Here is a 25269-nt window from a genome sequence, read left to right as displayed (position 1 = left end):
GCTCGATTACGCGGTGCGGTGCCAACAGAAAGTCAAAAGTCACTGATATACTTTTGAAGTGAGTCGGATCGGCGATGGGTACGTTGGTCACTACGGAATGCAATCCATTTGCAACTCAGGTTGTGTGGCGTTACGACTCGTTTTGAACCTAGCAAGCCCGAGAAGTCATTCTCGGCCTTGATACATGTATCGGATATTTAAGAGTGAGGACTTCTCGGAGCTCTGGCAGAGCACCGTTTCAAAGGCGCCGCTGCAGCCTGAAGCAACAAATATCTTTGTCAGTTGCGTCGCGTGCGACTTTCCTTCCATCAGCTCGCTGACGTCAACTTGCACTCATTCTCGCGCGCTTCCGTAATCGAGCAATGCACTTTGCCCTCACTTCAGCTTTTGCACTCGACCCGGCAGCATGAGTCTCGTGTGTGACGCGAACCAAAGCGACGACGAGCAGTTCTTCGTCACGGAGATCCTCGCGCTGCTTGACTTTGACGATGACAGTTGGCCAGCCCCAAACTCACCCGACGAGCCGCTTGGTTGCGTGCGCAAGCCGAAACTCAAGAAGTTGCGTCCTCATCCCGACACAGTGACTGAAGTCAAGTCGAAAAAAAGTAAGCCACCTACGACCCCGCGATTGAGGAACAAGGCTAAGATTGAGCTACTGCGGCATGAGATCAAGGGCCTGGAGGCGGTGCTTGCGAGTCTGCAGCACTCCAAGAGAGGGGCTGTGGTCCCTGAGCAGCGTCGAGTGGAGTCCCTATGGAGGATCATCGCCATGAGACAAAAATACAAGCGAGAGCAGGCAGAGTTCCAAAATATGAAGCTCAAGAAGATGATAGCCGAGCAGAACAGACTCACTGGGTCTCTGTGCAGTGCCCTCGACGAGTGGAAGCGGTTTCCAGCTCCGGACTTGACTTTCAATGTATCGAGTAGTTAGTGCATCAGGCGCCATGCACTCCACTCTTGTACTAAATGTTACGTTCATACCATCTTCACACCTCCTTCGTCACTTGTACTTCGTCACCTGCACGTACGTGAACTTGATATCACTTCAACGTGAAGCTACCACTGGTAATCGAGCGACGCATACCGCCGACAAAGCGAGAAATCAAGCATGGAGGTCAACTTGATGACCACGATGCACAAGCACAGCCGATAGAGTGCACGACTGCCTTCGACATGTTGTCCAGGCAACAATAACAGTGCCCATTACGGTGCAGTATGTCGCTGATTAAGTGCACGAGCAGCACGCAGCAAAGCCGCTGCTTGTTTTCCTCAAGAATGCATCAGTTCTTGTGCGCGAGATGATAAAAACTCGAAATCCGTCCACCCCTGCAACAGCCTGGTCCTAGCAGGCCAAAAAGCACACGTCGATTCATCGGAGCGCGCCTCGTGCAGGCAGGAAGCACCTCGACGGGTCCGTGAATCAACGCAAATACGACCAAACCAATACAAATTCAAGCGACAACTCTGCTGGGTCCAACTTTAAGCAACACATCCAATTTAGTTTACATGCAACGCACACAGGTGTTCTTGGCACCACTCCTACGGTCTTGGTCGTGTCGAATCAGCAATCTCATGTAGAATTTGCTCCTCCACGCGCTGCGCGCCTCAGGAAGCGTTAAAGTCATGCTCATCATTTCCGACAACAACACATATGCCAACAGCAAACTCAGAAACCTCTCTCCTCACTACTCAAGTCAGGAAATGAGCTTTGGATGGCTGGTAGGCGTCGTACCGTGAGAGACTGAATAACCGATAGCCTAATTGATATACGGTACGCGGTTCGATCCGGTTCAGATGAACCGTTAACCGTTTGATACGTACGACTACCGAAAGGCAACTTTTGGTACCGCACGTTTATTTACGCGAGCTCTGCCCGTTTGCCACCGACCCGCTCTCTCCACGTAAAGAAACACCTTTGCATCACTCGACGAGCCCAGAACTCCAGCGCCTCCTGTTTACCTTTGGAGCTTGCATGAGGTCGTTCCGTCACTTGACGTCGGCGCGATTTCTTGGAGATTGACATTGCCCTCGATCCACTCTGCAAGCGGCGGCGGCGACTCTGAGCGACAAGGAACCAGGCGTGCAGCACGTGGGTCATCAAGACGCGACTTCGTTTCAGCTGGGCCTGCAAAGCCCTGGTGTTGTGGAATATACCAGCTTTCCGACGCTTATCCTGTACGCTAACCGCTCTGCTGCCGGTCTGCGAGCGATGCAGCTGCTGGATGTAGTGTTCCCATCGCCGCTTCTGGCGGCAGGCTGCAATGTATACTTTCCACTGCGTTAGCGCCTTGCGTTTGGCTTCAGAGATCACCTTTGTCTGGTTGCGAACGAGCCACAACTCGACGCGCCAGCGAGCTAAGGACCGGCGCAGCACATTTCGTACCGCTCGCCCACAAACCTCACGGCAAGCTTGTTGTTGGAGCGCATAGCGTCTCAATCCCCGACAAAAAGTATTGTGCAACAGCGAACGCTGCCCAGAGCGCTGCCACCGGATTGATACCCTCCACAACTTCCAGTGGGTCCAGCACACTTGCCTCCACCTCAGCGACTCTTGCTGCTCCAGTCGCGATGCTAACCTTCCAGCTACAACCAACAGAGACCAGGCTGCGAAGAGCCTCTGTCGTGTCCGTTGCTGCTGCATGCGATACATTGCGGCAGCAACAGCATACTGTCCCTGTCGAGCATCCCTGAACTCCTTCCACATCAAAAAGACGTTCGCCAAACGGATACGCTTCATAGCGTGACTCCACATGACCACCGCCACTTGACGGCGTTTGGTGACACAAAGAAGAGCATTCCACGATCGTGTCAAGAGCATCAGGGAGTGAAGCCGAGCGCCTTTGAGCGATTGCTGCTTTTCCATCAAGGCGCCTTGCCACAAATGAAATGCACGTCGCCCAACGGCGTTCCACGTGAGCTGTTGTTCGAGCAATCGACAGCGAACTGTGTACTTTGCAGCTGCACGCCATTTACCAAATGCGCTCTGCAAAAGAACTGCCTCATACCAGACTTCGGCCTCAAGCTCCTGATCGCGACGCGTGATGGCGCTCGCTGTGGCAACCTGCAGCAAATGGACTGCCTTTTGCTTGCTGCGACGTCGAAAATGCGCGTCAGCCTCACGTCGCCGTTGCCTGACCACGAAATACTGACGCCAACAATCCCAACCACGCGCTAAATGGCGTCGCCTTGCGCACGAGGTGGCGGCGCGACTGCGGCCTACGGTTAAAGCGTACATCCTGGACAGATACCGGCATTGGAGCTTTCTGCTATGGAATGAATCCGCACGTCGCACGGCACTCAGTCGCAGTTGATTTTCTCTCCACCGCGCAAGGACACCACACAATACATGTCGCTCACCAACCTTTTTGAGGAGACTGGACCCCATACTGTAGCGCCGCGCTTTACGAAGCCACACAGCCATGAGCGCGTGCCTCAACAGACGCAATTCCCGCAGCTTCTGCACTTCGCTTGCAATACAGCGCATTTCCTGACACTGAAATACGTGCGAATACCAGCGTCGCCAACGCCACCGAAGCTGGACAAGACGCCGCAATTCCTGTAAGTGGCGCTCGCGATGCTGCAGTTCGATAGCCTCTGTCCACGAGTTGAAAAACTTACCGTACAGTGCTTTGTGATTCGCACGTACTACCAACCTCCAGTGATCGATGCACTGACGAGCTCGTCGCAGTCGTCGTCGCTCTACAACAGCGGTGATCTTCCCGGTCAGCTCACGCCTGCTCCAATACGCCCAACTAGTCCAGTGTTGCAACATCTTGCTCGCTAAGTGCTGGATTGCTATCGTGTTCAGCGACTTTTCTCGGCGGACGACGTGGTGAGCGTCTTTCCAGGATGACAAATTCTGCCGGAGCAGTCTACGTCGACAAAGTGCTGTGCTCCAGGCTATCAACTTCTTCCGTTCTCGTATGGAGTTGGCGTGAAGACGCCAGGCAACGATTGCTTCTCGTAAGTGCCGCACTTTACGCCTATCGATAATGCTCTCCACCACTAGTCGGCTTCGTTCCTGCTGATGCACCGCAGCAACAAATGCCACCCAAATCCTTCTAAGCTGAGTAGCACGCCGACGTAATGTAAACTGACGAAGCGCGAGGGTGAGCTGGTAAGTGCGCCGCCACGGACCCCAAGAAGCCCTTCGCAGCACCAAGCGATCATGATTCTCCTTTAGAAATGCTGCGCGCAGCCGAAGCATTCGATATTGATGTGAGCGACTATGCCATGTCCATACAGCCCGACGAGTTTTCCAGTCCTGGAGTGAGCACTGTCGCTCCCGATCACGCTGCGCGTTTAACATCAGGTGCATAAAGGCACGTCGGCGCTGCTGCTTGTGCAACACAATGACAATTGCTTGCTTTCGTGCTTGTGCACGTTGAGCATAACTACCCCACACCCTCAACACCTCTCGAAGTAAGCGGCGACGTCGGCGCCGAGTGGACAGCTGCAAAGCACGGCGCATACTCCTCGTGTGTTCATGCGAATCCCTCCAGAAGTCGTACGCGTCTCCCAGAAGTCGTCTTTCACTCCACCGCACAGCAAACTGCCATTGCTTGCGCTGTTCAGCATACTCCCCCCAACGTAAGAAACAACGCTCCTGCAGATTCGCCACTCGCTGTTGGCAGAACCGCTCGACCTCGACATTTACCACCCGCTGGGCCTCGATCCCTGCCATCAACCACCGCCAATAGCGCCGAAGAAGTTGCTTCGCCGCTTTTCGCTTATACTGCCTGTACATTGCTCGCTGACTTGCTGCGAGTACCCACGTGCAAAACGCCTCACAGCTCACTCGCTTCCGTCTGCGAAGACAAAACTCTTTCACCGTCGCCGCACGATGCTGCACACACGTCCATCTCGTCCACACCACGGTCAACATCGAACTTTCCTCCTGCTTCTTAACTAAACTCGCAGTTGTGTACAACCGGATGCAATAGACCACTCTGCATCTCCACGCACTGAGCACTGCTGCTGCAAGGCGCTTCTCTCCACGTCTTCGAGCTCGAACGTGAAGCCTCGTCACAAGAGCCGCAGTGTGCGAAAGACGTCGCCATTCGACCAGAACTTGATGCACTAACCTGCGTCTCTCACTGTCCGTCATCTTCTGACTGTTTCCACCTCTGGTAGAGCATCTAACAGGCAGAAACGACTGCGATATGAGCTTCTCCGTGCCAGGAGAGTTCCGTTTGGTTGCAGGACGATCTACAGACGCCAGCAGCGCCGTCACTTGGGCCCATTTGGGCGCTAAACTCTCGGAGGATATTTGCACCTGCTTATTCTCGTGACTAGTCCCTCGCTGAGCTTCAAACGCCGCGTCGATCTCCTCCCGCAGCCGTCGCAGCGCCTCCGTCGCCATGCTCGTATCCGCCGGCGCTTCAACTTCGGATACTTCGTTCTGACTCGCTAAAACTCCGCTAAAAACGTTCATTAGTGTAAATGAGTTTTAGGCGATTAGATTGTGTTTATACGTGGCAAAACTAGGAAAGAAACCATGCAACTCAAATCATTTGCTGCTTCCACCGAGAGAATTCGTCTTCACTGCAGTCTGCAAACAGAGTCGGTGTTCCGCGCCGCGAGTTTTGGAAAAAAGGATTAGTCAGCACCACCGCGACAGCCATGAACATCAGCCATAATGTTGGCATGCTTACCCAACAGATATTGCTCTCTCTCTCGGTTATTTCATCACGATGCATCTGCTTAATAGCGTCCGGAACCTTTATGAGAACGAAAACCCCACAGAATCTGCTGTCTGCGCCACTTGGGAATCCAAATGCACGGAGGCGTTGCTCTGGCCGTTGTTGGCGTCCGTCATGATCTCATAGACCCCGTTTGGCACTCCGCCTCTCCGCAGCTCAAGGAAATCAGGATCAATTTCTTGCAGCCAGTCACCGTTCTTCTTTGCCAGGGAAAGAGAGATGCCGTCATTGGAGCATTCATACATGTTGTCGCGGACAACCTGCTCGAGGAATTCACGAACTGTCATGTCCTCATCGATGCAGCTCCAAGGGAAAACGTCAGGTGCAAGCACTCGGCTCAAAAAAGTTGACACAATTGGACCTGAAAACTACAGAGAGATGACCTCTCACGCTCACACATCATTCAACCACAAGTCGACAGTACTATGGATCCCAACAAAGCTGTGAGGATGTTCTTCGCGCGCAAGGTTGATAAGTGGCTGAGCATCGATGAGCACGCCTTTAAGGATCTAAGTCGAAGCGACACCCCTGGCGATTTCTCTGCGTTTAGCTCTCAACCTCGTTGGGAAGGTGAGCTGAGGAGGTGGTGCTGCTTTCCAGCTTATGTCGCTGGCACCTTTGCTCAACACCAACACGAACAAAAACTATAAAAACAACGCGTGTACGAGTACGAGTAAATGAATAGCAAGCTTGTTGATTGTTCATCTGTACGCTGACTAAAACTAATGTAAGAGGCGCGCTTAGAAGCGGACCATGCGCTCGAGCATGCGCTTCTTGTCCTCGAGCTCACGGAGCGTAGCCTCCTCGTGGTCCTCGAGCCAGTCGCGGGCGTCACGGATGGCGCTCTCGGCGTTGGTGTCACCCTTCTCGCGAGCCGTCTCGATGGCGCGGTAGATGAACTGCTCCAGGTCGTTGCGAGCCTCAATGCGGCGCAGCATCTCGGCGTCGTCCTTCTTGAACTTGTCGGCCTCGGCAACCATGCGGTCGATGTCCTCCTGACTCAGACGGCCGCGGTTGTTCGAGATAGTGGTCTCGGCCTTGGCGCCAGTCTTCTTGTCGCGGGCAGACACGTTCAGGATTCCGTTCGCGTCAATCTCGAACGTGACCTCCACCTGCGGCTCGCCACGCTTGGCGCGCTCCAGGCCGGAGATGTTGAACTCGCCCAGCTTGTTGTTGGACTCGACGCAGGCACGCTCGCCCTCGTAGATGCACACGTCCACGGACGTCTGGTAATCCTCCTCCGTGGTGTACACGCGGGTCTTGCGCACGGGGATAGCCGTGTTGCGCTTGATGAGCACCGACATGACCTTGCCCACCGTCTCGATACCGAGCGACAGAGGGGTCACATCCACCAGCAGCAGCGAGTTGGTGGCGTCGTTGCGGATGCCGTCCAGGATGGCGCCCTGCACGGCGGCGCCGTAGGCGACGGCCTCGTCCGGGTTGATGGACTTGGACAGCTCCTTGCCGCCGAACAGAGACGACAGCATGGTCTGCACCTTGGGGATACGCGTGGAGCCGCCGACCAGCACCAGCTCCGTCACGTCCTCCGGCTTCATCTTGGCGTCCTCGAGGACCTTCAGCACGGTATCCTCACAACGCTTGAACAGCTCCTCGTTGAGCGACTCGAACTTGGCACGGGTCACCGTGGACGAGAAGTCGACGCCCTCGAAGAGCGAGTCCACCTCCACCGACGCGGACGTCGTGGTCGAAAGCATGCGCTTGGCCGACTCACAGGCCGTACGCAGACGACGCATAGCACGGGCCGAGCTGGACGGGTCCAGGTTGCGGTTCTTGCGCTTGAACTCCGTCAGCAGGTGTTCCACCATGTTGTTGTCGAAGTCCTCACCGCCCAGGTGCGTGTCACCGCCCGTGGACTTGACCTCGAAGATGCCGTTCTCGATCGACAGGATCGACACATCGAAGGTACCGCCACCCAGGTCGAAGATGAGCACGTTGCAGGCCGTGCCGTCCGTGCCGGCGTTCGTGTCCAGGCCGTACGCGAGGGCAGCGGCCGTGGGCTCGTTGATGATACGCTTGACGTCCAGGCCAGCGATCGAACCGGCGTCCTTGGTCGACTGACGCTGCTGGTCGTTGAAGTAGGCGGGCACGGTGACCACAGCCTGGCTGATGCTCTGGCCCAGGAAGGCCTCGGCCGTCTCCTTCATGCGCAGCAGCACCATGGACGAGATCTCCTCAGGGGTGAAGCTCTTCTTGTCACCCTTGAACTCCACCTCGATCAGGACCTTGTCGTCGTCACCCTCCTTGATCGTGAAGGGGAAGTGCTTGGCGTCCTTCTTCACCACCTCGTCGCTGAAGCTGCGGCCGATGATACGCTTGGCGTCGAACACCGTGTTGGTGGCGTTACCGGCGGCCTGGATCTTGGCGGCCTCACCGATGAGACGCTCGCTCTCGTTGAAAGCGACCCACGAGGGGGTCGTGCGGTTGCCCTCGCTGTTGGCGATGATCTCCACCTGGCCGTCCTTCCACACGCCCACGCACGAGTACGTCGTGCCCAGGTCAATGCCGATGACCTCCGAGAATCCCTTCTCGGCACGCTTGGCGCGCTCCTCACGCTCCTTGCGGGCCTTGTTGATCTTCTCCTCGATCTCCATGCGCTTCATCTTGCGCGTGGCCTCGTCCATCTCGACACCGCTGATCTCCTCGTCCTGCACTTGCTGCGCGGCCTGCGCCTGGGTCAGGCCGGCCTGAAGGGGCTTGTTGCCCTTCTCCACCGTCAGGCCCTGCGTGTACGCCGTGATGGCCTTGGCGTAGTTCTTGATGTAGAAGTGGGCGGCACCCAGACGCGCGTAACCCTTGGCGAACTTGGGGTCCAGCTCAATGCACGACTTGGCGTCCTGCATGGCGGGCGTGGCCTGGCCAGCCGACAGGTAGGCGGCCGAACGGTTCGAGAAGTAGATGACGTTCGTCGGCTCGTACGCGATGGCCGTCGTGAACTCCTTGATGGCCGTGGCGTGGTCGCCCGAGGCGAAGGCGGCGTTACCGCGCTCCTTGGCCTCCGCGCCGAGCTTGGCGCGCTCCTCGGTGGAGACGCTGGCGTACACGTCCTTGGTGGTCTTACGCGAGCGACGCTTCGGGGCCATTGTGACGAGATAAGAGGAAGAAAGTGACTTGCCCGCGGGTTTCCGAGTTGGAAAATGACGTCGGTGTCAATGAGGGGGCGAGCAGCTACGCTACGGAGCGCTACGGGCCAACCAATCGGGGGAGGTTAGCGGAGGATACTCCCTCCAACTTTCCCGTGTGTGCGGTCCGCGATTGAGCCAAATTGGGCGAGCGCTTTCTCTGCAACTTTCCCCTGCGGCTTGCTGGCCAGTAGTTTCGGCTAAGTGCGCCTTAAGTTCGCACTCGTTGAAGCGGCCATCTGATTTGATTGCTGTATCGTTGCGGTGGACATCGGACTGGGGAAAAGGACGCGAGGAGGAATTGGGCAAGTCGAATGGCCTTGGCCGTATGGTGTATGCTGCGTTTTGTCGCGCCGAGGGCGACTCGGAATGGAGATTTCGTTGCCGGGCAGTGATAACCTCGAGACAACCGCGCTGCAACTGCTGGGCTGGCTTCGCCTACTTCAGTCTTACCTTGCCGCATGCTGCCAATGGAAACTTGCCATCACAGTCTGCTCTATCACACCCGTTGCTTTGAACAAGGCGAAAGCGCGTTGACCTTGGATTGCCGGATGTAAATGCAGCGAAACGTTGCTGCGAGCTGGAACAGGCACGGAAGCTGCCGCCGAACGGCCTTGAGCGATAGCCAGTCCAATTCATCAATCGGAACGCCATTGTACTCGTCACAATAATCCTCCAGCGTCGGAAGAGCTGCATGTATTATCTCATCCGCACCACTGGAGTCACCGGCACTTCGACAATCTGCCGCAACGTCAGCATCGTACTTAAAACTGAAATCTCAGTACGTCGTCAACGTAACCCAGCGTACCCCATAGTGAAACGCCGTCAAACCAAAATCCTTCTCAATCATGGCCAAGTCTTCGGGCGCTGCTGCGGATGCCGTGGTCTTCTCGACGTACCAGGGCGAGAAGCAGCTCGCGGAGCTGGTGAAGCTCATCGACAAGGACCTGTCCGAGCCCTACTCCATCTTCACGTACCGGTACTTTCTGTACAACTGGCCGCAGCTGAGCATCCTGGCGCGCGTGCAGCACAAGCTCGTGGGCGTCATCATCTGCCGCCAGGAACCGCTGGGCGCGACCCCCGAGGAGACGGGCGACGACGGCTTGACCGCCCAGGGAGACCCCAAGCGCCGCTGGAGGGGGTACATTGCCATGCTGGCCGTGGAGAAGCAGTTCCGCCACCGCGGCATCGGCTCGCAGCTGGCGCAAAAGGCCATCGAGCGGATGCGCGACGGCGGCTGCGAGGAGGTGATGCTGGAGACGGAGATCGCCAACAAGGGCGCCATCCGCCTGTACGAGAACCTGGGCTTCGTGCGCGACGAGCGCCTGGTCAAGTACTATTTAAACGGGGGCGACGCCTTCCGTCTCAAGCTCTGGCTGCAGTAGAGAGAGAGATTCTTAGACTAGGGATAGTTTGAAGTGGTATCTTCAATGTAAGACAGCTCTACTGAATGAGAGTGAGGCGCGTGCCATTGCTGGACAACTGCACGACCTCCAGCTCCTGGTAGTGCTCGATGCACGCGTAGAGCTGCTGAGAGGTGAAGCCCTTGCGCAGCACCACGGGCTCCAAATCGCTCATGGCCACCACGTTCAGCTGGCGGTCGTTTGTAAACTCCAACAGCAGACGGAAGATCTTGGAGGTGGCGTCCGTAGACCCACCGCCTCCGCTGCTTGCTGTGCCTGACCTGCCGTTGTTTCCGGCGTTGTCGTCCTGCTCCGTCAATGACGACTTGGACACGTACACGAGGCGGATAGCTTCGTCGACGTCCTCTTGGACGACTTCCGTGGAGAAACGCAGGCGGGCAAGTGACTGCGAGAGTCGCAAAATACTCAGCAGCTGACGGGCCGTCATGGCCGTCTGTGCGTCGTTGGCGCCGCCGTCGCCAAACTGCTGGCGGAATTGCTGCTGCTGTCGCTCACGGGCGTGTTCGTTCACGTCCTGCTGGCGTAGCGTCACGTAGGCCTCGACGATGTAGCCGCAGAGGTGCTCTGGGATACTGGGCTGGTACTGCTTGGCAATAGCGATGAAGTAACGCAGTACTTCGGGGCGTACGGGCTCGAAATTCATATCCGGGTTGCGCGAGAAGCGGTGCACAAAAGTAACGTGGCGTGCAAGTGCCGCGTCCTTCTCGTAGTTGGCCACATCAAGCAGCAGGAAGAGCAGGTCGAAACGAGACAATAGCGCGTTGGGCAGGTTGATGTTCTGCGACGCGCTGAGTTTCTTGTTGTAGCGACCGAGGATGGGGTTTGCAGCTGCAAGTACGGACGTACGCGCATTGAGCGTCGTTGTGATACCGGCCTTGGCAATACTCACTGTCTGCTGTTCCATGACTTCGTGAATAGCCGTACGGATCGCCCTCCTCCATCTTGTCGAACTCATCGATGCAGCAAATGCCCATATCTGCCAAGACGAGTGCTCCGCCCTCAAGAGTCATCTCTTTCGTGGTGGCATCACGCACCACCGCAGCCGTCAGACCGACGCCGGAACTTCCTTTACCGGTAGTGTAAATACCTCGCGGGGCTACGGTCGCAATATGCTTCAGCAGCTGCGACTTGGCCACACCGGGGTCTCCCATAAGCAATACGTTTAGATCGCCACGCAATCTCATACCCTCGTCCATGCGCTTTGTAACGCCGCCGATGAGCAGCAACAGTAGCGCTTTCTTCACGTCCTCGTGGCCGTAGATTTCCGGTGCTAGTGACTGCGAGAGCATCTCATATACATTAGCACCACCTTCCTGTAACCGCAGGACAGCGCTTTCCATTGCCTCGGAAGACTCCATAGCCGAGTACCGCTTCTTGTGATTCACCACGTCTGTAGCCTCCAGATAAGTCTCCGTGACAAGCCCCATTTGCATCTGCCGTTGTGGTGAGTACGGTAGGGGCAGGAACACGCCGCAGATTGTTACCAACGCGCCAGGCTCGCACGTTCGCGTGAGCTCGCCACGCAGGTACACTGTGAGAGAACGAGGAATGTGTCCCATCGGTACTTGGTCGGGCAGCTCCTGGAACTTCACCTCTTGGTATTTGTCGAACTTGGAGGCCTTTGTTTGCATGATAAGGCGGCCCTGTGACTTATTAGTTTGGCACCGCTCACTAGGGCACTGCGTCAGTGGATTAAACTGTCGAGCTTTCACTTCCTGGTAAACCTCGTAAGCGCAAGCCTCACATGTGTATGTGGCCACCGTCAGCAACGGCTTCACCGTGGATACACGAGTCACCATGCCTTTAATGCGCACCAAGGCACCGACTTTGGCTGCTTTCACTTGTCGAATAGGGTACAGCTTTCAACTTCACGCCCGGCACCAAATGCACCTCAAACCGCCGCATCAGCGCGGGGGGAGATATTGACAGTATTGGCAGTATTTGCAGGCGGTTGGCCATCAGGTTGGGTATCGTCTGTCGTCTGCCGTTGCTGGGCCAGCTCCTGGGCGCGAGACATCCGCAGCACATCCAGGACATCTTGGGAGTCTGAAATGTCTCTCGTTGGTGGCGGCAGGTTCTCGTCCACCGCGTCGGAGAAGAGCGAAATGTAGCGGCGAGCATTGCGCAAGACGCGCGTCACGAAAGACGGGTCATCTCTCTCGAACTGACAGCAAGATAAAATCGTCAGACTCAGTCTCAAGGCAGCGACCGTAGCAACAAAACCAACGTACAATCAGCATGTCGTCAAGAGAAATTGGGATCGAAGTCCTCTCCCTGTTGGCCACTTCTTGCTGCAATGAAACAGCGGACTGTCACGTTACCACCACCGCTAGAGACGGAATTTAACGACATTTCGCACCAGCATCCGCGTGTACTTGGGCCCTAGCGCTGGATCATCCAGATTCGACGTGAAGTTTAGTAGAAACTCGGCGCATTTCGCTGTCAAAGGAGCACATTGTTAGCCAACGAATTGTGATGGATATTAAGAGCAATTAGCGAAGATGTTACATTTTTCCTCTGCGTAGTTGGACATCCCGACGCCACCCGAGCTCGTATCCGCATCGGCACCCGCCGCGACGCCCCCGAAGGTCTGCGAGAACGACTGCGACGACGCCATTTTCTATGCTTATGGCGCTCCCGCCAAAAAACTTTGTAAATTATTTGCACCAATAAACGGATATTAACGTTTCGGCGAATCACAACGTAGATTCGTTTTCGCCTATCACAGTGCTGCAAAAGTTATGAATATTTTGCTTATTCACATATTTTACGCCCTATGAAATAGCCGAGAGCAATATCTATTGAGTAAGTTCGTCAATATTATGGTTGTCGCGGTGGTGCTGCTGTAATCCTTTTTTCAAAGCTCGCGGCGCGGAACACCGACTCTGTTTGCAGACTGCAGTGAAGACGGACTATCTCTCGGTGGAAGCAGCAAATGATTTGAGTTGCATGGTTTCTTTCCTAGTTTTGCCACGTATAAACACAATCTAATCGCCTAAAACTCATTTACACTAACGAACGTTTTAGCGGAGTTTTAGCGAGTCAGAACGAAGTATCCGAAGTTGAAGCGCCGACGGATACGAGCATGGCGACGGAGGCGCTGCGACGACTGCGGGAGGAGATCGACGCGGCGTTTGAAGCTCAGCGAGGGACTAGCCACGAGAATAAGCAGGTGCAAATATCCTCCGAGAGTTTAGCGCCCAAATGGGCCCAAGTGACGGCGCTGCTGGCGTCTGTAGGTCGCCCTGCAACCAAACGGAACTCTCCTGGCACGGAGAAGCTCATATCGCAGTCGTTGCTGCCTGTTAGATGCTCTACCAGAGATGGAAACAACCAGAAGATGACGGACAGTGAGAGACGCAGGTTAGTGCATCAAGTTCTGGTCGAATGGCGACGTCTTTCGCACGCTGCGGCTCTTGTGAAGAGGTTTCACGTTCGAGCTCGAAGACGTGGAGAGAAGCGCCTTGCAGCAGCAGTGCTCAGTGCGTGGAGATGCAGAGTGGTCTATTGCATCCGGTTGTACACGACTGCGAGTTTAGTTAAGAAGCAGGAGGAAAGTTCGACGTTGACCGTGGTGTGGACGAGATGGACGTGTGTGCAGCATCGTGCGGCGACGGTGAAAGAGTTTTGTCTTCGCAGACGGAAGCGAGTGAGCTGTGAGGCGTTTTGCGCGTGGGTACTCGCAGTAAGTCAGCGAGCAATGTACAGGCAGTATAAGCGAAAAGCGGCGAAGCAACTTCTTCGGCGCTATTGGCGGTGGTTGATGGCAGGGATCGAGGCCCAGCGGGTAGTAAATGTCGAGGTCGAGCGGTTCTGCCAACAGCGAGTGGCGAATCTGCAGGAGCGTTGTTTCTTACGTTGGGGGGAGTATGCTGAACAGCGCAAGCAATGGCAGTTTGCTGTGCGGTGGAGTGAAAGACGACTTCTGGGAGACGCGTACGACTTCTGGAGGGATTCGCATGAACACACGAGGAGTATGCGCCGTGCTTTGCAGCTGTCCACTCGGCGCCGACGTCGCCGCTTACTTCGAGAGGTGTTGAGGGTGTGGGGTAGTTATGCTCAACGTGCACAAGCACGAAAGCAAGCAATTGTCATTGTGTTGCACAAGCAGCAGCGCCGACGTGCCTTTGTGCGCCTGATGTTAAACGCGCAGCGTGATCGGGAGCGACAGTGCTCACTCCAGGACTGGAAAACTCGTCGGGCTGTATGGACATGGCATAGTCGTTCACATCAATATCGAATGCTTCGGTTGCGCGCAGCATTTCTAAAGGAGAATCATGATCGCTTGGTGCTGCGAAGGGCTTCTTGGGGTCCGTGGCGACGCACTTACCAGCTCACCCTCGCGCTTCGTCAGTTTACATTACGTCGGCGTGCTACTCAGCTTAGAAGGATTTGGGTGGCATTTGTTGCTGCGGTGCATCAGCAGGAACGAAGCCGACTAGTGGTGGAGAGCATTATCGATAGGCGTAAAGTGCGGCACTTACGAGAAGTAATCGTTGCCTGGCGTCTTCACGCCAACTCCATACGAGAACGGAAGAAGTTGATAGCCTGGAGCACAGCACTTTGTCGACGTAGACTACTCCGGCAGAATTTGTCATCCTGGAAAGAAGCTCACCACGTCGTCCGCCGAGAAAAGTCGCTGAACACGATAGCAATCCAGCACTTAGCGAGCAAGATGTTGCAACACTGGACTAGTTGGGCGTATTGGAGCAGGCGTGAGCTGACCGGGAAGATCACCGCTGTTGTAGAACGACGACGACTGCGACGAGCTCGTCAGTGCATCGATCACTGGAGGTTGGTAGTACGTGCGAAACACAAAGCACTGTACGGTAAGTTTTTCAACTCGTGGACAGAGGCTATCGAACTGCAGCATCGCGAGCGCCACTTACAGGAATTGCGGCGTCTTGTCCAGCTTCGGTGGCGTTGGCGACGCTGGTACTCGCACGTATTTCAGTGTCAGGAAATGCGCTGTATTGCAAGCGACGTGCAGAAGCTGCGGGAATGGCGTCTGTTGAGGCACGCGCTCATGGCTGTGTGGCTTCGTAAAGCGCGGCGTTACAGTATGGGGTCCATTCTCCTCAAAAAGGTCGGTGAGCGGCATGTATTGTGTGGTGTCCTTGCGCGGTGGAGAGAAAATCAACTGCGACTGAGTGCCGTGCGACGTGCGGATACATTCCATAGCAGAAAGCTCCAATGCCGGTATCTGTCCAGGATGTACGCTTTAACCGTAGGCCGCAGTCGCGCCGCCACCTCGTGCGCAAGGCGACGCCATTTAGCGCGTGGTTGGGATTGTTGGCGTCAGTATTTCGTGGTCAGGCAACGGCGACGTGAGGCTGACGCGCATTTTCGACGTCGCAGCAAGCAAAAGGCAATCCATTTGCTGCAGGTTGCCGCAGCGAGTGCCATCACGCGTCGCGATCAGGGGCTTGAGGCCGAAGTCTGGCATGAGGCAGTTCTTTTGCAGAGCGCATTTGGTAAATGGCGTGCAGCTGCAAAGTACACAGTTCGCTGTCGATTGCTCGAACAACAGCTCACGTGGAACGCCGTTGGGCGACGTGCATTTCATTTGTGGCAAGGCGCCTTGATGGAAAAGCAGCAATCGCTCAAAGCTGCTCGGTTTCACTCCCTGGTGCTCTTGACACGATCGTGGAATGCTCTTCTTCGTGTCACCAAACGCCGTCAAGTGGCGGTGGTCATGTGGAGTCACGCTATGAAGCGTATCCGTTTGGCGAACGTCTTTTTGATGTGGAAGGAGTTCAGGGATGCTCGACAGGGACAGTATGCTGTTGCTGCCGCAATGTATCGCATGCAGCAGCAACGAACACGACAGAGGCTCTTCGCAGCCTGGTCTCTGTTGGTTGTAGCTGGAAGGTTAGCATCGCGACTGGAGCAGCAAGAGTCGCTGAGGTGGAGGCAAGTGTGCTGGACCCACTGGAAGTTGTGGAGGGTATCAATCCGGTGGCAGCGCTCTGAGCAGCGTTCGCTGTTGCACAATACTTTTTGTCGGGGATTGAGACGCTATGCGCTCCAACAACAAGCTTGCCGTGAGGTTTGTGGGCGAGCGGTACGAAATGTGCTGCGTCGGTCCTTAGCTCGCTGGCGCGTCGAGTTGTGGCTCGTTCGCAACCAGACAAAGGTGATCTCTGAAGCCAAACGCAAGGCGCTAACGCAGTGGAAAGTATACATTGCAGCCTGCCGCCAGAAGCGGCGATGGGAACACTACATCCAGCAGCTGCATCGCTCGCAGACCGGCAGCAGAGCGGTTAGCGTACAGGATAAGCGTCGGAAAGCTGGTATATTCCACAACACCAGGGCTTTGCAGGCCCAGCTGAAACGAAGTCGCGTCTTGATGACCCACGTGTTGCACGCCTGGTTCCTTGTCGCTCAGAGTCGCCGCCGCCGCTTGCAGAGTGGATCGAGGGCAATGTCAATCTCCAAGAAATCGCGCCGACGTCAAGTGACGGAACGACCTCATGCAAGCTCCAAAGGCAAACAGGAGGCGCTGGAGTTCTGGGCTCGTCGAGTGATGCAAAAGTGTTTCTTTACGTGGAGAGAGCGGGTCGGTGGCAAACGGGCAGAGCTCGCTTAAATAAACGTGCGGTACCAAAAGTTGCCTTTCGGTGGTCGTACGGATCAAACGGTTAACGGTTCATCTGAACTGGATCGAACCGCGTACCGTATATATCAATTAGGCTATCGGTTATTCAGTCTCTCACGGTACGACGTCTACCAGCTACCCAAAGCTCATTTCCTGACTTGAGTAGTGAGGAGAGAGGTTTCTGAGTTTGCTGTTGGTATATGTGTTGTTGTCGGAAATGATGAGCATGACTTTAACGCTTCCTGAGGCGCGCAGCGCGTGGAGGAGCAAATTCTACATGAGATTGCTGATTCGACACGACCAAGACCGTAGGAGTGGTGCCAAGAACACCTGTGTGCGTTGCATGTAAACTAAATTGGATGTGTTGCTTAAAGTTGGACCCAGCAGAGTTGTCGCTTGAATTTGTATTGGTTTGGTCGTATTTGCGTTGATTCACGGACCCGTCGAGGTGCTTCCTGCCTGCACGAGGCGCGCTCCGATGAATCGACGAGTTGTTTTTAGGTCTGCTAGGACCAGGCTGTTGCAGGGGTGGACGGATTTCGAGTTCTTACCATCTCGCATCAAGAACAAGTGACTACGGGAATTTCAACCTCTTCAGCTTGGCCGTGAAGTTTCGCTACTACTGTGCTCGTACTCAAATGATGATGCCATTTGCTGCTAGAAAGAGAGGACCCACAAGCACGAAGCGATGGGAGTGTGGAAAAGTGTTGTGCTGATGCGGTCAGAGAGGAACTAGCCATTTCACTGGTTGGGTTGGGGTCGACGGCTCCTGACAGGCGGAGATGTGATCGTTGGAGCTCCAATGTGAAAGGCAAAAACGCAGTGTAGCACGTGGACAGAGTTCGCTGCTTGAACAGTTACAAGATTTAGGAAGTTGCCTCTGGCGTGGAGTCCACTCTGGTAAAAGTTCGACGGGTCCAGTTCGTGTCTCGAGTTGAACAGGGCGCCAATTTTCGTCTGCGGGGTCTGCAGCAACGCGCCGTTGTGCAATGTACGCAGAGGTGTCGCCCGAGAAACAACAGATTTACCTATCGTGATGTTTGCACGCCGACCTCCTAGGTATTAGGAAACGGATTGACAAGACTATCAGCTGGCCTCTGCCAACAGTCAAGAAAATTCCAAGGAAGACTTGCAGCAATGGCAATGACAATGACGGCAACGGGGCTACGAGCGCGTTCTGAGTTTTGGTGAGATTTTATGCTGGACTCACCAGAAACAATCAGACTACCACTTCAGCCGCCATGGTGCTGCCGGTGGAGGTCCCAAGAATTTGGTCGTCTTTAGTGTCCGGATGCTGCACCTGGAGGTCGCTCTTCAACTCATCTTGCACGAGAAGTCGCCATACCGGACGATTTATTCAGATAGGTCTCCGTGAGATCAACTTTTATTATACACGCGTGCTTTCCAGTATTACCAGTTACGCTGAACGAAATGGTGGTGCAGATGTACGGAGCGGAGTGATCCGTAGCTCACGTTCGACCGGAATTCTGTCGAAAAATAAGTTTGTCCATGGGCTCTGACAAACTTGCCACAACGTTCGTCGTACGAAGGCAACGAGCGTCCTATGGAAATTGCTCGGCTTGAACCTGGCGTTTAACAACGTTACCTACTCGGTGTTTTGAAGACCAAAAGCAAGAGACATCCTGAGCAAAGTGTGGCCCAGATGAGCGCCTTGGTGGTTGGTCGCCCCGGTATTCATTCCTCAATTCACCTCCTAGGTGTCTAACGAGCTTCCCTACCGACTCAAGGACCAAGTTCTGACTGCTTCGCTGCTGCACGGAGATCATGACGCACCTCAAACTTGCGTCACTCTTGTTGGTCTTCGCCACTATGCTGCTGCTGGTGTCGGGGGCTCCGGCCGGACTACTTGGCAACGTGTTGGGCACGGTCACGGCGGTGACAACGAATACACTATCGTCGTTGGTGAAGGTTGTTGGCACACTGCTGTACGACAGTAGACGCATCATCATAGTCATGAAGGACGACACCAAAGCAATCCTCGAGGCGAGCGCCAATAGCAGTACGGCCATGTGGACGGATGCCCAGCGTACCGAGAACATCCAGAATATCGTCGACGCACTAAAGCGGCACGCCCAACAGAGTCAAGGCCCCGTGATTCAACTGCTGTCGGCGATCACGGGGCTGGATTATACCTGCTTCTGGATCAGCAACACGATTGAGATTTTGGACGCCCCACTCATCCTCGTCCAGCGGCTTCTCACTCTGTCAGTGGTGGAGGAAATCATTTTTGACATTGTCCTCAATCTGGACCCTCCTCGACCGACTGCCGACTCCACGAGCAACACCGCCTCTGCTGGTTGGGGCGCCACCAAGATCAAAGCGACGAACGTCTGGGCTACGAGCAACACTGGCCAGAATGTGGTCGTAGGCACCATCGACACCGGCGTTCGCAGCACACACGACACGCTGAAGAATAACTGGGTCGGATCGTACGGATGGTACGACCCCGGCCAAAAGACTGCCACTCCGTTTGATGCCAACGGCCACGGCACGCACACGATGGCCACGATTGCAGGAGGCCTGGGCGTGGGGATTGCTCCTGGGGTCAAGTGGATGACGTGCAAGGGCTGCGGAGCCACCTCGTGCACGCTTTCACTGTTGACAGCGTGTGCGCAGTTCATGCTGTGCCCGACGGACACGAACGGCAACAACTGCAACGCTGCGAAGGCGCCACACATTGTGAGCAACAGTTGGGGTGTTGGCCAAGGTATGACGTACTTCCAACCCAGCCTGGATGCTTGGTACGCCGCTCGCATCCTGCCTGTCTTCGCGACCGGTAACTCTGGAGCGAACGGCTGTGGCTCCGTCTTGTCTCCGGGTGACTCGGCCAAGGCCTTCGCTGTCGGAGCGACCGACCCCAGTGACGTGATCGGATCGTTCAGCAGTCTCGGCCCCTCTGTGAACGGGTTGGTGAAGCCTGACTTCACGGGGCCTGGCGTGAGCATCCGCTCTGCCTGGAACGGCAACAACTCGGACTACATGTCCCTCTCGGGGACGAGTATGGCAGCCCCACATCTGGCGGGGACGATCGCGTTGGCTTTAAGCGCGCGGCCGGGATTCTGCTTCGACAGTATGAAGTCTATCTTGCTGAGCTCGACCGATCGAGCCTTGCCGAAAGCCGTTTTGACGTGCGGTGGAACATCGGACGCTACCTTCCCGAACAACCAGTACGGCTACGGCCGCATCAACGCGCAGAACGTCGTCAACGCAGCACTTGCGTACTAACAAGACATGACGGAGCCGACAGCACGGCTGCACCTCGTATCTGAGTGAGTTCACGTAGCATCACGATCCATGTTTGAATACATTTACATCTTGAAAATACTACGTCTGTCACTTTACTTGGTTGTGGCCACACTCTGACGAGAGCTCACAGAGACCTTCTCGTCCAAGATGTCCTGGATCTCGTTGCCCAGGTGGTCGAGCTCTGGGGACGAAGACATGCCCATGTTCATCTTCTTCATGACGATCACGAAGAAGACGAAGTTGATGACGCTGACAGCGCCCACCGTGAAGAACATGTTCTCCAGGTGGTCCTCGTTCAGGTTGTCGGACGGCAGTGACTTGGAGAACATGATGGTAAAGACCGACGTGAGGATGCTTCCCATGGAGCTCATGAAGAGGATCACAGCCTGCGCCATGGACTTCAGCGACATCGGGACACTCGAGTACACAAGATCATAGGCGGTAACGTTGATCAGACATTCAGCCAGACCAATGAAGACGTAGTTGGGAACTGCTGCACCCCACGAGATATCGTTCATGGGCTGCGAGCTGCCACCGTCCAGGATCGGGTCTCCGTTCGCGTCCTCAAGAGCGCCGGCGTTACGGCGAATGACCTCGAAGATGCCAGCCCAGAAGATGCCGACGATAGCGACAACGAGACCCACTGCGGACTTGCCGAACTGACTGGGGGACTTGCCCACCCACTTGGTGTACGCCGGGTAAACGATGGAGTCCAGCACTGGGATGCAGATCACAATGACAATAGGGTCAAAGACGCCGAGCATGGCGCCAGGGATCTGAGAGCTGTCCGGGTCGCTGGTGTCGAGACGCAGGTCGCACTGCTGCGTGATGGACTGGAAGTTGGCATCGGTTTGGTCGTAGGCGCAGTTCCAGATAATGGTGAAGGCGGCGTAGGGCAGCACACGCACCAGCTTCTTGTAGCCTTCAACGCGCTCGTCGTCGAAAGTGCCGCCCATGCTGCTCTTGGACGCGTCCAGGAAGGACTGATCTTGGCCGACGTAGACCCAGCCCACGATACCGGCAAGTACCAGCACTGCAGCCACGTACGATAAAACGTTGCCAACGTTGCCTGAAGAGGCGGTGAACGCAGCAATGACGTTGATGACCAGCGCACCCAGGAAGCTAAACGAACTAGCCACGAGGACCAGGCCCTTGCGAGTCTGGTGCGCGTTCGCCCAGCCCAGTTGGCACAGCATCGAGATGGAACGGTCGTTAGGCGGCTGGAACACGTAGCGGGGGTACCCCACGCACAGCATGATGATAGCCAGCAGCATCACCACAGCGCAGATCATGTACGTCGCGAAGTAGCCGTACTCGGCTGGGATCTGAGCCGAGCCATCCACACACAGGATCGACAGGTAGCCGTACGAGAAGCCGGAACCGAGGTTGATGCAGAAGTAAAAGTACGAGAAGTACGTCTCCTTCTGGTGCACCTCGCTCGGGTCGTGCGGATCAAACTGGTCGGCACCAAGAGTAATGACGTTGGACTTGATAGCACCGGTACCAATGCCGATGCCCACGAACAAACCGATGATGAAGATGGGGTTCACTGCAGCGGAGTTGGTCATGATGGTCGGGTACGCAGCGATGGCCACCATGAAGTCGCCCACGCAGTACCAGATCCCGAACGTGAGGATGGTGCGGAAGCGGCCCCACTTCTCGTCGGCCAGATAGGCTCCGAAGAGCGGCGTGAGGTAGCAGATGGACGTCCACGTGCTCTTCAAGGCGCTGGCCGAGACGAGACTCCAGCCGATCTTCTGCATAAAGTTCTTGAGGCCCTGGTTGATGCCGTAGTAGCTGAGACGCTCGGCCAGCTCCATCATGAGGATGAAGGAACAGACTTGAAACAAGACGTTCTTGTACTTGCGGGGCCTGGCCTCCCACATCGTTTGCACGGTCTCGTAAGGCACCGCGGGCGAGCCTATGGGCGACTTGAGGGGTGTGGTGACGACTCCCATGACGGCCTCGAGGTTCTTGTCGGAGTGCGCTCTAGAGATCCAATTGAGAAATGAACAAGCAGCAATGCCATGGAGCTGCGCACGGGCTCAGCACTGCTGCATAGCCACCGGGTGCAGACGAAGACGAAGCGGAGTAATGGGAGAGACAAGACAATCAAGATTTGCATAAGCAGTTCGTGACCTATCACGAAGCAAACGGCTCTGTCACGGCAACAAGGAAGCCTCGTTGACAGGACTCTCTCCAGGACGCCCATACGCTGCCACGAGTAAATTCCTGCAGAACGCAAGTGGCGCTAGCTTCGTATCCGGATAGGTCCGTGGCGTAATCGTCTTGATCGCTCGTGCCAAGGAAGGCCATGACTCGTCTCTATGGCTTTTGAATTGAACATCCGAGCATGCGTGTACGACTGTCGAGTCGACATCCTTTTGCCTGAAACACGCCATGCGACCACCGAACGCGCCGGGGTCTTCAGCACCAGGTATCAATTCTCAACCGGATGAACCTCTTTTGAAGTCGCACCATATCCGCCAGTATGTAGACGAAATTCGTCTACAAATTCGTCTGCAGATGCGCATCACGGGGATAACGTGGATGGGGATGGGCATCGCTCTCTTGTTTCGCCTGCGGTGGCTAGCTGGGGGATCACAGCACGAGCACGACGCAAAACCCCCGCCAATAGTGGTAGCGCTGCCTTCCATCTAACTACCGATAAGCGGTGGTGGCTGTATTTTATCATGTAAAAATGTAGCGCTCTCCTCTTCGTTGACGCCTCTCGCGCTCTATTTCTTAACGTAGAACTGCTTGAGCATCTGCAGGACGCACAACACCAAAACGTCAGAACATCATTCAATCCGCCACACATATCCATATAATCTGCTCACCTCCTCCTCGAGCGGGTGCACTTCTCCCGTGATGGCGAGGCAGTGCAGCGGTGCGCCAAAGTCGGCGGTCAGCAGCTCCTCCATCGTCCCGGCGATGATCGTCTGGTCCTTCTGGCCGAGGCGGGCCATGCCCACGCACACAGTGTCCTTGGAGTAGGCTCCTTCCTGGCGCTTCTCCTCGATCTCGATGAGCTGCTCAATGGCCTGGTTCACCGTCATGAAGCGCGGCGGCAGGAACACGGTGCGGCCGCGGCACATGGCCTCGAAGTCGGGCTCTTTCACCTTGATGTCCAGCAGACAGAGCGTGTGCATGCCGCCGCGGCGGTTGTACTGGATCTTCTCGTAGAAGCTGTCGGGGCGCCACTCGTCGCGGAAGAACGGGATGGACACGGTCTGGCCGAACGAGTAGAGCTGCAGACCGCACGCGCCGGCCGCGCCCATGACGGAGGCGTTGTGGATCACCTCCACGCGGATGTCCAGCTCCTTGGCGCGCAGGATCAGGTCCGAGTGCGTCGTGGCGCACAGCGGGTCGCCCACCACGAGGAACGCCACGTCGTCGTCCTTGGCATCGGCGAAGATCTGATCGGCGCCGGTCTCCACGCAGTCGCGGTCGGCCAGGATCACCTCGCGCCCGTAGAACTCTCCCTGTCAAAGGTTGAGCGAAACGTGAGAAAATGACACATTAAGGTAGGGCGACGGTAGGGCGACAACACGCACCAGCTTGTCGAGCTCCACGCCCAATACGGACGTGTAGTTCTCCAGGAAAACCTTCTTGGACTTCTTGATGGCGTTCAGCCCGCGCAGCGTCACGTCCTGCTCGTCGCCGAGACCCAGGCCAACCACGTAGAGCACCATGCTTGTTTGCTTGCCAATCAATTGAAAATGATGTAAAATACATCAAATTAGTATGGTGGATACTTATGCAGAATGGAGTAGGTACTTTTGTACGAAGACTTGTAGTGTTGCACCAGTCGAACCGCAGCTTTTCTGCTAAGCAGTGCTTGGAGACCGAGAACCGAGAGCTTTTGGTTCCCATTTGCGCCGTTGGCGTATTGTTTATTGCTCCTCGATGCTTGGAAGGCTAGCCGCGTCCGAATGGAGCTCATATGGTCCTGTACCTTGATGGTTCCGACATGCAAGCGCGTTTTAGGCGTGGAGAAGTGCGCTCGACACTTGCATACACCCATCTCCATTTTGCTGACTTCGTGCAGCGTTTCCGTGGCGCATAGCCCGGTGGTCGATCTGTATCTCTCGAGGCGGGCGCAGCCGTGTTGCTGTCTTACTGTGCATGCAATGTCGACTCGACATGGTCGCAGAGAGGTCGATACATGTGGCCCAGAGCAGCGCCTTATCGTGCTCCTGGATGCGGTCTTCCCTCCATCGTGGTGGTGCAGTCTGCTGTACGCTGCCCGTTCGTTGTGTGCACTCGTTGCTCACGAGGTAAGCAAGCCGCTCTGTCCAGCAAGACTGCTAAATGCATTTCTGTGGTGCGAACGTGGGGGGCCATTTGAATCAGAACTGCACTTCCTTCTCCGACTCGAAGCTGGGCCACTTCGGTTCGCCGCACAGTCTGCGCCGTCAGCTCTGCTACGAACTGGTGCACTGTATTGCGAACACAATGGAGCGTGCATAGTCTCCGACTGCAAGACTGCTTTTCAGTCGCTGCGAAGACTGGCATTTCTCGGCACATCCACGTTAGCTTCCGTCACCACCACGCTGAGCCGGTGGCGAAAATGGAGACGAAGGCGCTGAGCTGGGGTGGCGGATGCTGTCGACGAAGGCGGCCGTGCCCCTTCTCTTCCGGCTCAACTTGACATGCCTGTCAAATCCGAAAAGAGCGGGATCCGCGGCGAGCTCTCCGTGACGCCAATAGCCTCGCCGACGCGCTGCTTGTCATCGCCGGCCCGGGACGTGGTTGCTGCTGAGAGGCTCCGGTACATGTACTTTGACATGCTCTTTAGTTGTGCTTGCTAATCGAGACTTCCTCGGGCACCTGCATGCACGCACCCTATATGTGCTTGCATCGCTTGAACAGCGCGGCCAGCACAGCTCGAGACTGGCGCGGCCTCGCCGACAGGTGAAAGTCATCGATTCAACACGGACACTAATACATGCCCGGACTATTGCTCGCTGCCATGCTACATGTAGCAGCCCAACACTAGCTAATCGCCGTCGACGCGATGGCGTGCCCGACGATTAATGCGCGGCACAACCCTTTTTTCCTAGGCTCGATGGGAAAACACGGGGCCAATGCGTCTCTAGCATGTATTAATACCTGTAGTCTGCTGGAGGCTAGAG

General features: G+C 55.8%; 7 protein-coding genes across 7 annotated transcripts; 3 read left to right on the top strand and 4 right to left on the bottom strand.

Annotated features, from left to right (window-relative positions):
- Nucleotides 1–406: 406 nt before the first annotated feature.
- KRP23_14886 (uncharacterized protein) lies at nucleotides 407–931 on the top strand (the record flags this gene model as incomplete). The annotated part of the gene is made up of 1 exon (XM_067885762.1): nucleotides 407–931. One exon carries the CDS (start codon nucleotides 407–409, stop codon nucleotides 929–931), a length of 525 nt encoding a protein of 174 aa, XP_067737042.1.
- Nucleotides 932–6442: 5511 nt separating this feature from the next.
- KRP23_14885 (Heat shock 70 kDa protein 18) lies at nucleotides 6443–8803 on the bottom strand (the record flags this gene model as incomplete). The annotated part of the gene is made up of 1 exon (XM_067885761.1): nucleotides 6443–8803. The coding sequence occupies one exon, from the start codon at nucleotides 8801–8803 to the stop codon at nucleotides 6443–6445; it is 2361 nt and encodes a 786-aa protein (XP_067737041.1).
- Nucleotides 8804–9690: 887 nt separating this feature from the next.
- KRP23_14884 (N-alpha-acetyltransferase 30) lies at nucleotides 9691–10227 on the top strand (the record flags this gene model as incomplete). The annotated part of the gene is made up of 1 exon (XM_067885760.1): nucleotides 9691–10227. The coding sequence occupies one exon, from the start codon at nucleotides 9691–9693 to the stop codon at nucleotides 10225–10227; it is 537 nt and encodes a 178-aa protein (XP_067737040.1).
- Nucleotides 10228–10285: 58 nt separating this feature from the next.
- KRP23_14883 (DNA replication licensing factor mcm7) lies at nucleotides 10286–11897 on the bottom strand (the record flags this gene model as incomplete). The annotated part of the gene is made up of 2 exons (XM_067885759.1): nucleotides 10286–11094; nucleotides 11156–11897. 2 exons carry the CDS (start codon nucleotides 11895–11897, stop codon nucleotides 10286–10288), a joined length of 1551 nt encoding a protein of 516 aa, XP_067737039.1.
- A 260-nt stretch (nucleotides 11898–12157) lies between these two features.
- Nucleotides 12158–12883, bottom strand: KRP23_14882 (DNA replication licensing factor MCM7; the record flags this gene model as incomplete). Its single annotated transcript, XM_067885757.1, has 4 exons — nucleotides 12158–12430; nucleotides 12498–12557; nucleotides 12626–12705; nucleotides 12775–12883. 4 exons carry the CDS (start codon nucleotides 12881–12883, stop codon nucleotides 12158–12160), a joined length of 522 nt encoding a protein of 173 aa, XP_067737038.1.
- Nucleotides 12884–18694: 5811 nt separating this feature from the next.
- KRP23_14881 (Bacillopeptidase F) lies at nucleotides 18695–20110 on the top strand (the record flags this gene model as incomplete). Its single annotated transcript, XM_067885756.1, has 1 exon — nucleotides 18695–20110. One exon carries the CDS (start codon nucleotides 18695–18697, stop codon nucleotides 20108–20110), a length of 1416 nt encoding a protein of 471 aa, XP_067737037.1.
- Nucleotides 20111–22869: 2759 nt separating this feature from the next.
- KRP23_14880 (putative diphthine methyl ester synthase) lies at nucleotides 22870–23826 on the bottom strand (the record flags this gene model as incomplete). Its single annotated transcript, XM_067885755.1, has 3 exons — nucleotides 22870–22899; nucleotides 22972–23616; nucleotides 23689–23826. The coding sequence occupies 3 exons, from the start codon at nucleotides 23824–23826 to the stop codon at nucleotides 22870–22872; spliced, it is 813 nt and encodes a 270-aa protein (XP_067737036.1).
- Between the last annotated feature and the right edge of the window lie 1443 nt (nucleotides 23827–25269).

The sequence above is a fragment of the Phytophthora ramorum genome (assembly GCF_020800215.1).
Source record: "Phytophthora ramorum isolate Pr-102 chromosome Unknown Phyram_PR-102_s0023, whole genome shotgun sequence".
NCBI classification, from domain to species: Eukaryota; Oomycota; class Peronosporomycetes; order Peronosporales; family Peronosporaceae; genus Phytophthora; species Phytophthora ramorum.
Note: the sequence above shows the minus strand (reverse complement) of the source record. Positions and strands in the feature narration are given on the sequence as shown.